General features: G+C 35.0%; 3 protein-coding genes across 5 annotated transcripts; 2 read left to right on the plus strand and 1 right to left on the minus strand.

Annotated features, from left to right (window-relative positions):
• Window positions 1-1,094: 1,094 nt before the first annotated feature.
• Window positions 1,095-3,388, plus strand: LOC106343863 (zinc finger CCCH domain-containing protein 36; the record flags this gene model as incomplete). The annotated part of the gene is given in 3 exon segments (XM_013783195.1): window positions 1,095-1,241; window positions 1,923-1,974; window positions 2,512-3,388. Coding segments are annotated over 3 exon segments (726 nt in total). The 3' UTR covers window positions 3,107-3,388.
• Window positions 3,389-5,066: 1,678 nt separating this feature from the next.
• On the plus strand, window positions 5,067-7,884 carry LOC106295108 (omega-6 fatty acid desaturase, endoplasmic reticulum). 3 transcript variants are annotated; one of them, XM_013730897.1, is made up of 2 exons: window positions 5,067-5,316; window positions 6,440-7,880. In XM_013730897.1, exons 1-2 carry the CDS (start codon window positions 5,102-5,104, stop codon window positions 7,596-7,598), a joined length of 1,374 nt encoding a protein of 457 aa, XP_013586351.1. In that variant the 5' UTR covers window positions 5,067-5,101; the 3' UTR covers window positions 7,599-7,880. The 3 variants fall into 3 exon arrangements, with proteins under 3 accessions (XP_013586351.1, XP_013586352.1, XP_013586353.1); XM_013730898.1 differs by having other exon boundaries at window positions 5,314-5,377; window positions 6,440-7,884; XM_013730899.1 differs by lacking the exon at window positions 5,067-5,316 and adding an exon at window positions 6,216-6,332 and having other exon boundaries at window positions 6,440-7,884.
• A 368-nt stretch (window positions 7,885-8,252) lies between these two features.
• Window positions 8,253-10,390, minus strand: LOC106295995 (actin-11). Its single transcript, XM_013732031.1, has 5 exons — window positions 10,325-10,390; window positions 10,039-10,116; window positions 9,556-9,949; window positions 8,553-9,166; window positions 8,253-8,484 (listed from the first exon to the last, which is right to left on the minus strand). The coding sequence occupies exons 2-5, from the start codon at window positions 10,096-10,098 to the stop codon at window positions 8,419-8,421; spliced, it is 1,134 nt and encodes a 377-aa protein (XP_013587485.1). The 5' UTR covers window positions 10,099-10,116; window positions 10,325-10,390; the 3' UTR covers window positions 8,253-8,418.
• Between the last annotated feature and the right edge of the window lie 2,048 nt (window positions 10,391-12,438).

Raw genomic sequence — 12,438 nt, forward strand, 5'->3', positions numbered from 1 at the left:
CTTGGTGTTTATCCGAGGTGATGTTGTGTTCATAAGCAAACTCACTGACGAGGAGGCGAAATGGATCATGGAGACCGCTCAGTCGTTTTACTTGAACGACACTCGGTACAAGCTGCTCGAGAGGTAATAAAAACTTGTATTCTTGTGTTTTTGAGACACGCTTGTATTAGAATTGTTTTTGTATGGTAATAAAAACTACATCACACAAATGGTTGAGAATACTTCTCTTTAGTATGATTTATATAGTACAAACTATATGTATACTGATAAGAACTGAAGTGTATATTGATGAAGAACCTCCCAATAACACTTCTCTTCATTCTTGAATCCTTCCTCATGTGTTTCTTCTTTTTCCAATCTTATCTTTAATTTTTTTTTTTTTTAAGAAACCCCTTATTAAGAAACTTCTATTGGAGCAAGAAAATTAGGTGACTTTTAACTAAATTTCTTAACTAAAATTTAATACTTAAATAGTCATTAAGAAACCTAATGGATTTCTAGGGATAATCATGCTCTAAGATAACACATAATCGGTTGAATCGAATGTTTGGTTCAGAACTCGGTACATAACCAAACCGACCCGGTGTCCGAAGTGCTTAGAGCTAAAAACCCATTCGGTATTTGCGTGGTCCCGTTACCGAACCGGACCCATTATTTTGGTTCGGTTTAAGGTGTGGACTCCGGTTTAAGTTAAAACGCCCAGCCCTAGGGTAAATGATAAAACATTTGGTTGTGTGTCTCCTCGGTGGTATGGAAAACGTAATAGAATCCGAACTTACTAGACCGGTACGCGATTATTTTTCGTCTTACGTCGTAAGATGTCGAATAAGGAAAAAGCAACGTCATTTATACATGTTAATCCGGTTATCTTTTATCCTTTTCGAGGACATTTCGGTTTACCTTTTTGTTTGTTCAATACGCCACTCCGGTTTAAAAAAAAAAAATCGGGAAGAGTTAGGAAAAAAGGAAAATCTCATCTCACCCCCTCGACGACAAGACAACCACCACCCTTAGGGTTAAAAAGGTTTATTTATCTGATTATTATTCTCTCTACTCGTTCGTTCTCCCTTTAATTCCGATTTCGATTTCGATTTGTCTTCTCCGATTTGCTCTCTAGACACTCACAGTAGGGTTTCTAATTCGGATCTGTACACCTTTTGCCATGGATGCTCGTAAGAGAGGACGGCCTGAAGCTGGCTCATTCAACTCCAATGGCGGTGGATTCAAGAAGTCGAAGCAAGGTTAGCTCTTTCGCCTCTTCCTCTTACTTTGCTATCTCAAAAGAGTGTTATAGTTCTGTTGTGCTTCACTTGCTCTGTTAAAGGTTGAAACTTTAGATCTTTATTGCTTGATGGATAGTTTCTCTGTGTCAATTGGATTTGGGGGTAGCGATGATTTCTTCAATTCGAGCTTCGTAATATTTTTAGTCAACAAAAGTTTTTGTTTTTAGTTATGAGATTCTTTAGGATTCAAGTTTGGATCTTTCTTTCGTGCTCACTTGCTGCAGTCTTTGATCTGATGCAAATCTAAAGTCAATTAATTTTTCAGTTTAATTGTGGATGAGCTTTTGATAAGTGATGTTAAAGTTAGTTTGAGTGCTGTTCGTAGCAAGCTTATTGTTATTTGACTTTCTCTTGAGTTTCATTATTGCTTTAGTTTAATCCCTTTTGCATTAGCTAGTAACATCTTATCACCATGCCCAAAGCTTGAGTTTGCTGTGATTGAATTAGCCTTTTTATGTGTTAGTTATTCATGTGTCTAGTTGGTAAATAATCCTGAAAATTCTAGAGAATATATCATGCAGCTTTGATTTATGTGTGAAGTTACATATAGATGAATTTGATATGTATGATTCTAAAAGCAAATATTATTGAACATCAGCAAAGTCTTAACTAAAGAAAAACACTTAATCTTTGGAACAGAGATGGAATCTGGTTTAGGAAGCAAATCGAAGCCATGCACAAAATTTTTCAGGTTATAATCCTTTTCTTAACTAAATTAATATTCAAAATTGTTATTTATAGTCTGAGCTTTAAATTGACAAGTAAAAATGTATGCTAATGAAGTAGTTAGTTGTTATTACAGGTATTCATCATCCTTCATGCTAAACAAGTTCAAAAAAAAGTTTCAGTATAACAAATATGATATTCACTAGGAACGGAAATACATATCTGGATTATAAATTTAGAAATATTAAGCTCAACTGGTGATTATAGCTTAGAAAATCAATCCACACCTTTTGTTTGAGCTGTGGCAGTAGTTAAGATATGTGTTGTAATTCTCTGTTTGGTGATAAGATATTAGTTATTTTGTGTTTGTATCATCATGGTCATATAGTGTCTAGTAAGGTTGTTGCATTACTGAATACTGGTGAACATGTCCGTCATAGACAAGCAGTTAGCATATTTGCTATGTGCCAATTCTTCTGTGGTTCAACTGTTTGTTCCCTTGTGTCTTCTCAATGCCAATGGTTTTTAACTTTCTGACGTATTTGTTATCCTTCTTTTGCAGCACTTCTGGCTGTCCTTTTGGTGAGAACTGCCATTTCTTGCACTTTGTTCCCGGAGGATACAATCCTATGGCACAGATAACAAACATGGGATCACCCATGTCTCAAGTTTCCAGAAACATGCAAGGTGGTGGTGGTGGTGGTGGTGGTGGGGGCCGATTTTCGGGGAGAGGAGAGTCTGGACCTGGCCACGTCTCTAGCTTTGGTGCCTCAGCCACAGCCAAAATCAGTGTGGATGCTTCCTTGGCAGGCGCAATCATTGGAAAAGGTGGAGTCTGTTCGAAACAGATATGTCGTCAAACAGGAGCAAAGCTATCGATCCAAGACCACGAGAGAGATCCCAACCTGAAGAACATTGAGCTTGAAGGAACATTCGAGCAGATCAACGAAGCGAGCGCAATGGTTAGAGAGCTGATTGGGAGGCTTAATTCTGCATCTAGGAGACCACCTGGTGGCGGTGGACTTGGTTCAGAAGGGAAACCGCATCCAGGGAGCAACTTCAAAACGAAGATGTGTGAGAGATTCTCGAAAGGAAGTTGTACATTTGGTGATAGATGTCACTTTGCACACGGGGAAGCAGAGCTACGCAGGTCATGAATTGCGCCTAGAGTTGCTGGTGGAGTTAGAGAGTGTGCTGGCGAAACAAGTCTCTTTCATTTGTTGTGGTGATTCCTAATATCATCTTCTCCTACTTGTTTTTAGTTGTCTTTGTTTTTTGAGACTACAATGTTTAGTTTTCATTGTCAGTGTAAGTTTTCCCCATTTGGTGTTTTTTTAGAATCTAGTTTGAATTTGAGACGGGGGGATGCTTGATGAATGATTGACAAAACAGTGGTTAGATGCTGTTTCTACTTAATATTTCATGTTTTCTCTGCTTTATTTTGGTCAGTAAGTTCATGTGTTTCTCTGATATGTGTGTGATTATCAGCTTTGATTATTTTCTGAGTATGCTAGACTATATAACTAAACATTGTAGATGTTATAGTTCTCTTATGATAGACAATATAACTAAAAATTCATGTTAATAATAGCCGTCGCTGATAGTAACAGCTGAATAAATGAAATGAAATCATGGTAGGTGATGATCTTTAAAAAAATGTTGAAAATAATGTGCGTTGTTACAATAGCATCTCCTAACCACTTTTATATATGCCTCTATAATAGTATTTAGATTTAGAACTAAAATCACTGCTTGCAACCCTACTTTATTTCTTCCTTTAAAATAAAAATTGTTATTTTCACAGAAATACATTCCTTTATAATAAAAACATACTTTTTTATTCACAAAATAATCTTTTAATTTTTTATTTTAACAATTATAACCAAAATAAATATTTTTTAATGAAAATGTACTGTTTATATAAATATATAATCATACTTTTTATTTACATAATAGTTTCTATAAAAATATTCAGTATAAATAATATCATAGTTTTATGAATGTTACACTAAATTGGATTGGTTTTCAACTTTCACAAATAAAAAATACTATTTATAAAATTAGAAAAAAATATATCAAGACTATTCTTTTTTAGAAGAATACATTGGAAACAAATCTATCTCTATTATATAATTTCTCTGTTTTAGAAAAAAAATAGAGAAATACATTGGAGATGGTTTAAGCGGTAGTAACACAAAGAAAAACTCTAATCATCTTAAGAGCATCTCTAATGTACAATTCTGTAACTTCCTCTAAAATAGAGATCTCTATTATAGAAGTGAAAATGTTCCAATGTATGCTTGTATAATAGAATTCTTCTATTTTAAAAGAAAATATAGAGAAAAATTACTTTTTGCTTTTATATTTAAAGGTGGAAATAAAATATCTCTATATTTTGCCCTATAAATAGATGAATTCTATTATACAAGTATACATTGGAACATTTTTATTTTTATAATAGAGTTTTTCTATTTTAGGAAAAAATATAGAGATGTAAATAGAAATAGAGATGACTTGGAGATGGTCTTGCGTAGGAAAGAGCTAGAGCTTTGATAAAGTACTTAAATCAATTACTAGTCGGCAGTCGCTGCCTACTTGTGTACCACCAAAATTAATTTATTATAATATATATTACGAATCTCCAAAGTACACATCACACACACTCTACTCACGTGATCTCAACCACAATGTCTGCAGATATTTTTTATAGTTTTTTCTCACATGGGAGAGAAGAAGCCAAGCACGATCCTCCATCCTCAACTTTATAGCATTTTTTTCTTTTCTTTCCGGCTACCACTTGTGAGTCGAGTCGACGAGGGCGTTTCCTTATATTAAAGTAAAGACATCAAATACCATCGTCTTAATGCTAATTAACGTAACGGATGAGTTCTATAACATAATCCAAACTAGTCTTTGTGAACATTAGGATTGGGTAAACCAATATTTACATTTTAAAAACAAAATACAAAAAGAAACGTGATAAACTTTATAAAAGCAATTATATGATCACTGCATCTTTTCCACTTTTCCGTAAATAAATACATAAAAGTGCCGTAAATATCAGATATTTGGAGTAGAAAAGTAATAAAGAAAAGAAATATGAGGAGAGGGAATAATGGAGGGGGCCCACTTGTAAAAAAGAAAGAAAAGAGATGTCACTCAATCGTCTCCCACGGGCCCCCGTCAATTTAAACGGCCTGCCTTCTGCCCAATCGCATCTTATCAGAACCAGACAGATTCATTACCAAAGAGATAGAGAAAGAGAGAGAGAGAGAGAGAGAGAGAGAGTGAGTTTGAGGAGGAGCTTCTTCGTAGGGTTCATCGTTATTAACGTTAAATCTTCACCCCCTACGTCAGCCAGCTCAAGGTCCCTTTCTTCTTCCATTTCTTTTCATTCTACGTTGTTTTCAATCTTATGAAACTTTCTGGTCTGTGCTTTTCTTATCGCTTTTCTATTCTATCTATCATTTTTGCATTTCAGTCGATTTAATTCTAGATCTGTTAATATTAAACTATAGATCTGTTCTTGATTCTCTGTTTTCATGTGTGAAATCTGATGCTGTATTAATCTGATTATATTGTCTATACCGTGGAGAATATCAAATGTTGCATTTTCATTTGTCCGAATACAAAGTGTTTGACTTTCAATCGTTTTTAATTATATATATATATATATTTTTTGATGGGTTGGTGGAGTTGAAAAATCACCATAGCAGTCTCACGTCCTGGTTTTAGAAATATCCTATTCAAAATTATATATTTGTTTACTTGTTTTAGATCTGGACCTGAGACATATAAGTACCTATTTGTTGAATCTTTGGGTAAAAACTTATGTCTCTGGGTAAAATTTGCTGGGAGATTTGACCGATTCCTATTGGCTCTTGATTCTGTAGTTACGTAATACATGAAAAAGTTTCATTTGGCCTATGCTCACTTCATGCTTATAAACGTTTTCTTGCAAATTAATTGGATTAGATGTTATTTCATAGATTCAGTCATTCAGATACAATGGAGTTGCATGAAGAAAATAATAGAATTCGTGACAGTAAAAAAGATTGTATTTTTGTTTGTTTGTTTATGTTTAAAAGTCTATATGTTGACAATAGAGTTGCTCTCAACTGTTTCATTTAGCTTCTTTTTTTGTCAAGTTGCTTATTCTTAGAGACATTGTGATTATGACTTGTCTTCTTTAACGTAGTTTAGTAATAAAAGACGAAAGAAATTGATATCCACAAGAAAGAGATGTGAGCTGTAGCGTATCAAATCTCGTTCATTTACTAGTAGTATTCTCAACGCTATCGTTTATTTATTTTTCTTTCGTTGGTTTGCCACTATATGCCACTTCTCTCCTCTTTGTCCCACGTACTATCCATTTTTTTTGTGGTAGTCCATTTTCTTGTAACTTATAATAACGTAACTCTGAATCTTTTGTCTGTAGATTAATTTGTTGGTTTAATTAACTTTTAAGTCTTTGCTTTTGGCTTATGCAGAAACATGGGTGCAGGTGGAAGAATGCAAGTGTCTCCTCCCTCCAAGAAGTCTGAAACCGACACCATCAAGCGCGTACCCTGCGAGACACCGCCCTTCACTGTCGGAGAACTCAAGAAAGCAATCCCACCGCACTGTTTCAAACGCTCGATCCCTCGCTCTTTCTCCTACCTCATCTGGGACATCATCATAGCCTCCTGCTTCTACTACGTCGCCACCACTTACTTCCCTCTCCTCCCTCACCCTCTCTCCTACTTCGCCTGGCCTCTCTACTGGGCCTGCCAAGGGTGCGTCCTAACCGGCGTCTGGGTCATAGCCCACGAGTGCGGCCACCACGCCTTCAGCGACTACCAGTGGCTTGACGACACCGTCGGTCTCATCTTCCACTCCTTCCTCCTCGTCCCTTACTTCTCCTGGAAGTACAGTCATCGACGCCACCATTCCAACACTGGCTCCCTCGAGAGAGACGAAGTGTTTGTCCCCAAGAAGAAGTCAGACATCAAGTGGTACGGCAAGTACCTCAACAACCCTTTGGGACGCACCGTGATGTTAACGGTTCAGTTCACTCTCGGCTGGCCGTTGTACTTAGCCTTCAACGTCTCGGGAAGACCTTACGACGGCGGCTTCGCTTGCCATTTCCACCCCAACGCTCCCATCTACAACGACCGCGAGCGTCTCCAGATATACATCTCCGACGCTGGCATCCTCGCCGTCTGCTACGGTCTCTTCCGTTACGCCGCCGCGCAGGGAGTGGCCTCGATGGTCTGCTTCTACGGAGTCCCGCTTCTGATTGTCAATGGTTTCCTCGTGTTGATCACTTACTTGCAGCACACGCATCCTTCCCTGCCTCACTACGATTCGTCCGAGTGGGATTGGTTGAGGGGAGCTTTGGCTACCGTTGACAGAGACTACGGAATCTTGAACAAGGTCTTCCACAATATTACCGACACGCACGTGGCGCATCATCTGTTCTCCACGATGCCGCATTATCACGCGATGGAAGCTACCAAGGCGATAAAGCCGATACTGGGAGAGTATTATCAGTTCGATGGGACGCCGGTGGTTAAGGCGATGTGGAGGGAGGCGAAGGAGTGTATCTATGTGGAACCGGACAGGCAAGGTGAGAAGAAAGGTGTGTTCTGGTACAACAATAAGTTATGAGGATATGATGATGGTGAAAGAACAAAGAAGATATTGTCACGAACCTTTCTCTTGCTGTCTCTGGTCGTCTTTGTTTTAAGAAGCTATGTTTTCGTTTCAATAATCTTAACTATCCATTTTGTTGTGTTTTCTGACATTTTGGCTAAGTTATGTGATGTGGGACACGTTAGTGTCTAAAATGTCTCTGTGTCTGTATTGTTCTTCTCATCTGTGACTTTCGGACAACTAAACTCTTGTTCTCGAACTACCTCAATGTGGCATTAATGAAAGTGTTATTGTTGATTTTAATCTGAAACTGCTATTATTTAGTGAATTTTTACATCAGCCAACTTGTTTGTTTAAGACCTACCAATGGTATAAGAAAGTTTGTGTACTAATGTTCACCATGTCCATAGTGTTAAGACATAACCATGATCTTCTGTCCAATTAATTTGCGTCGAGTTATCGTGTTATTTGGCACCTTTACTATGTTTTTTTGTAAAGAACTCCTTACAGAATAGCTTTTTGTAAAGAACTACGTTTTATCTTTTTGTAAGAACCTTTTAACAAAAGCCAAATTCATTATTACCTGGCACAAGAAAAAACTCTGGTTTCTTCCTCTTTCTCTGTTTTTAGATTTGAGGAGGAACATGAAGATGAAGAAAAAGAAACAAATAAATAACAAATCTCTTTTTTTCCATTAACGGCAGAAACACCAAAACAGAGTGACAACAAGAAACAAATGTAGTGAGGAAAAACCAAAGAAAAAAGAATATTCTGAAACCAACTCGTTGAACATATTCAAATACGAAACAATCTTTCATCCAACGGCGAGCGTAATCTAGAAGCATTTCCTGTGGACTATCGATGGCCCTGCCTCATCATACTCAGCCTTTGCTATCCACATCTGCAAGACCAACATTGTGTATCATAGTCAGCTTAAAAACGAGTAACAAGCAGAATCGACAATTTTACCTGTTGGAAGGTACTGAGTGATGCTAGAATAGATCCTCCAATCCAAACACTATACTTCCTCTCCGGTGGAGCAACCACCTTAATCTTCATACTACTCGGAGCCAAAGCAGTAATCTCCTTACTCATCCTATCAGCAATCCCAGGGAACATCGTGGTACCACCACTAAGCACAATGTTTCCATACAAATCTTTCCTAATATCCACATCACATTTCATGATCGAATTGTAAGTCGTCTCGTGGATACCAGCAGCTTCCATTCCGACCAAAGACGGCTGGAAAAGAACCTCAGGACACCTGAACCTCTCCCCTCCGATGGTGATCACCTGTCCATCAGGCAACTCGTAGCTCTTGTCGACGGATGAGCTAGTGTTCGCCGTCTCCATCTCTTGCTCGTAGTCAAGTGCTATGTAAGCGAGTTTCTCTTTCACGTCTCTCACGATCTCACGCTCTGCTGTTGTTGTGAACGAGTAGCCACGCTCGGTTAAAATCTTCATGAGGTAGTCAGTGAGGTCACGACCTGCGAGATCAAGACGCAGAATGGCGTGTGGAAGAGCATATCCTTCGTAGATTGGAACAGTGTGACTCACACCATCTCCAGAGTCCAATACAATACCTGAAACAATGATTCCACATCAATAAAAGTGTTCTACCTTTTTTTTTATCAACAAAAGTGTTCTTCTACCTTATAAACTCTCTAGATAATTATAACATAATAATAATAAATAATTTATAATTATAATAATTAATATTTTTTAGTATAAAATCTTATGAGAATAAACAATATAAATATTATTATTTGTAAATATTTAAACTCTTATATTATTATTTTTTTCCAACCACTACACTCTTATATTACATATATTGTTATAATTGGTAAACAACTAGGTCGAAGATAGGCATTGAGTTACCGTCTCAGCGCTAAAATGTCTACTAAAATTATATTACATTACATTGAGAAAGCTAAGATGAACATCATAAACCAATGGTGTTTGAAGATCTTACCAGTAGTACGACCACTGGCGTAGAGGGACAAAACAGCTTGGATAGCGACATACATAGCGGGGGTGTTGAACGTTTCAAACATAATCTGAGTCATTTTCTCACGATTAGCTTTAGGATTGAGAGGAGCCTCTGTGAGAAGAACGGGATGCTCTTCAGGTGCAACACGCAGCTCGTTGTAGAAAGTGTGATGCCAAATCTTCTCCATGTCATCCCAGTTGCTGACAATACCATGCTCAATAGGGTACTTGAGAGTCAAGATACCTCTCTTTGACTGAGCCTCGTCACCAACGTAAGCATCTTTTTGCCCCATACCAACCATCACACCAGTGTGACGTGGTCTACCAACAATGCTTGGGAACACAGCTCTTGGTGCATCGTCTCCCGCGAATCCAGCCTTTCATATAGAGATTTGGAGGTAAGAAAATTAAAAGATTTTCAGACAGCATTATATTAAACAAAGTTGTTACGTTTATGATTGATTACCTTAACCATTCCTGTTCCATTGTCACACACTAGTGGCTGAATGTCCTCTCCATCTGCCATTTTCTAATGATTCTGAAACTATATATATATATATATATATATATATATATGTCAATGATTCAATTGATTACAAAAACACAATAACATTCTTGAAAAAAATCAAATGAACATGAACTCAAACAAAGATCTCTGATTCACTCACATTGTTACAAAATACAAAAAATCAATTTAACATTTTACCAAAGAAAAACAAAAAATCGAGAAAAGTCTGGTAATTTATTTTTACCTGATAGTTTGCGAGGAGAGGAAAAATAGTACGAAGAGAACAAAGAGAAGAGCGAACGAAGAAGAGAATATATAGGAAGAGTCTTTCTGAGAAAAGAAGTTTTATTTTATTTTAATGGTGGAAGAAGATCCGAGCCGTTGATATTTGTAAGATGTGACCGAAGAAGGACCCCACGACGAGTCATGTTGATGGTGGATACAGCTGTCTCATAAAGAGTAACGACACTCCATTTAATTATTTTATTAATCTTTCGAAATTTGGTAACGTAACTGAAAGTATCTACTCTGTAAAGTATTAAATGGGCTGGAAAATGTTCCTTAAGGGACAAATCCAACCAAAAATTAGTTATTAATATTAACGGGCTGAAAAATGCTTGAATAAAAAGTTAATTATTAATATTAACGGGCTGAAAAATGCTTGAATGTGATATGTTAACCCTACTAATTTTAATAAAGTTTACTAGATTCTGCCAGTATATTTGTTTTTATTCAGAAACTAGGGCTGGCCCGCCCTACGGACGGAATGAATATTTAAAAATAATTTAAATTGTTAAAATAAGTATTTAATGAAAATTTTTATTAATTAAAAATATAAATATTAGTTATATTTCTTTTTCTTGGGGTGGCATTACATATAATAACTTATGTGGTGCATTATTAATATTGTGTAAGTTGTGATTGAGATGTAAGAGTGAAGTTGTGATCGAGAAGTTATTAATATTGTGTAAGTGAGAAGTTATTAATATTGATAATTTATATTATTTATTTAAAATCTTAGGGGGTTTTAACTTGTTTTTGTTTTTTCCATTTTTGTTATGTTTTTAACTTTAAAAGTGTTTATAAATTATAAACTGCTAAATTCCCATTGAAATTTTGTGATTGAAATTTAAATATTTATAACAAAATACAAATAATTACAAAAACATACGTAAGATATATTTGTATTGTATTTTTTAATAACATATACCATATAAAACCAACTAATTATTTAAATTTAGATTTTAATAGCTGCATTGTATTTTTTAATAACAATTATGAATTACTAAAAACATATACTATTTGAATTTTTATTAATATATAGTGATTTCCAACAGAATATGCGAATGATTATTTTTATCTGAAAATGAGAAACATTTTGACTAAAATATTGTGTCTCGATACATGTGACCACGTCAATTTAATATATCGGATCATTAAGTGTCCAAATATTTTGTAATGTTATTTTCTCAGTTTCATAAGATAAGTTGAATATATAACTTTATTTCTAGTGTTATTGGTTAGGGTATTTTAATAGATTTAGAAATCCAAATTAAATATATTATTATTAGTTATATAATTGTAAAATATATATTGAAATCATGTGTTACTGGTGGCATGATTTAAAAATTCTAATTCAAAACAAGTGTTATTCAATCATACTATTTATTAATAGATTTGATTTATTTTGTAATGTTATTTTCTCAGTTTCATAAGATAATTTGAATATATAACTTTATTTCTAATGTTATTGGTTAGTGTATTTTAATAGATTTGGGAATCCAAATTAAATATATTATTATTAGTTATATAATTGTAAAATATATATTGAAATCATGTGTTACTGGTGGCATGATTTTAAAATTATAATTCAAAACATGTGTTATTCAATCATATATATTTATTAATAGATTTGATTTGATAATGGATTTGAATAGATTTGTATATATTTCTTTGTTAAAATATAAATTCTCGAATCTGAAGTTAACCCGAAAGAAAACCATCAGATTTGTAAATACTAATTTATATTCGTATATTAAATTTTAATTTGTAAATATTATTTGGATTTCTGAATCAACTAAAATACATAAACAAAATAAGAATATATTCTCTTTGGAAATTTTAATTGTTTGGACTATTAAATCATGCAAATACTATGAAAAACAAATTGATCTGAAATTGGTATAAAACTATTTCCATGTATGAGATATAATACTGCTACCAACCAAAAATATAGTTTATTATACTATCACCTATTACTGTTATTTTTGTAAAACAATATTTTAATTTTAGATCGAACTTCAAGCTCTTTTGGTAACTGTTGCCTTAATAATCCCGGTTTTATTACATCAGCCATTG

This window comes from Brassica oleracea, chromosome C5 (genome assembly GCF_000695525.1).
Source record: "Brassica oleracea var. oleracea cultivar TO1000 chromosome C5, BOL, whole genome shotgun sequence".
In the NCBI taxonomy this organism is placed as follows: domain Eukaryota; kingdom Viridiplantae; phylum Streptophyta; class Magnoliopsida; order Brassicales; family Brassicaceae; genus Brassica; species Brassica oleracea.

Coding starts and splice junctions, on each gene's coding strand:
- LOC106295108 (XM_013730897.1), top strand. CDS start 5,102: ATGTCACTCAATCGTCTCCCACGGGCCCCCGTCAATTTAAACGGCCTG. Junction 5,317..6,439: donor CCTACGTCAGCCAGCTCAAG/GTCCCTTTCTTC, acceptor TGGCTTATGCAG/AAACATGGGTGCAGGTGGAA.
- LOC106295995 (XM_013732031.1), bottom strand. CDS start 10,098: ATGGCAGATGGAGAGGACATTCAGCCACTAGTGTGTGACAATGGAACA. Junction 9,950..10,038: donor ATGGAACAGGAATGGTTAAG/GTAATCAATCAT, acceptor TCTATATGAAAG/GCTGGATTCGCGGGAGACGA. Junction 8,485..8,552: donor CACTCAGTACCTTCCAACAG/GTAAAATTGTCG, acceptor TTGGTCTTGCAG/ATGTGGATAGCAAAGGCTGA.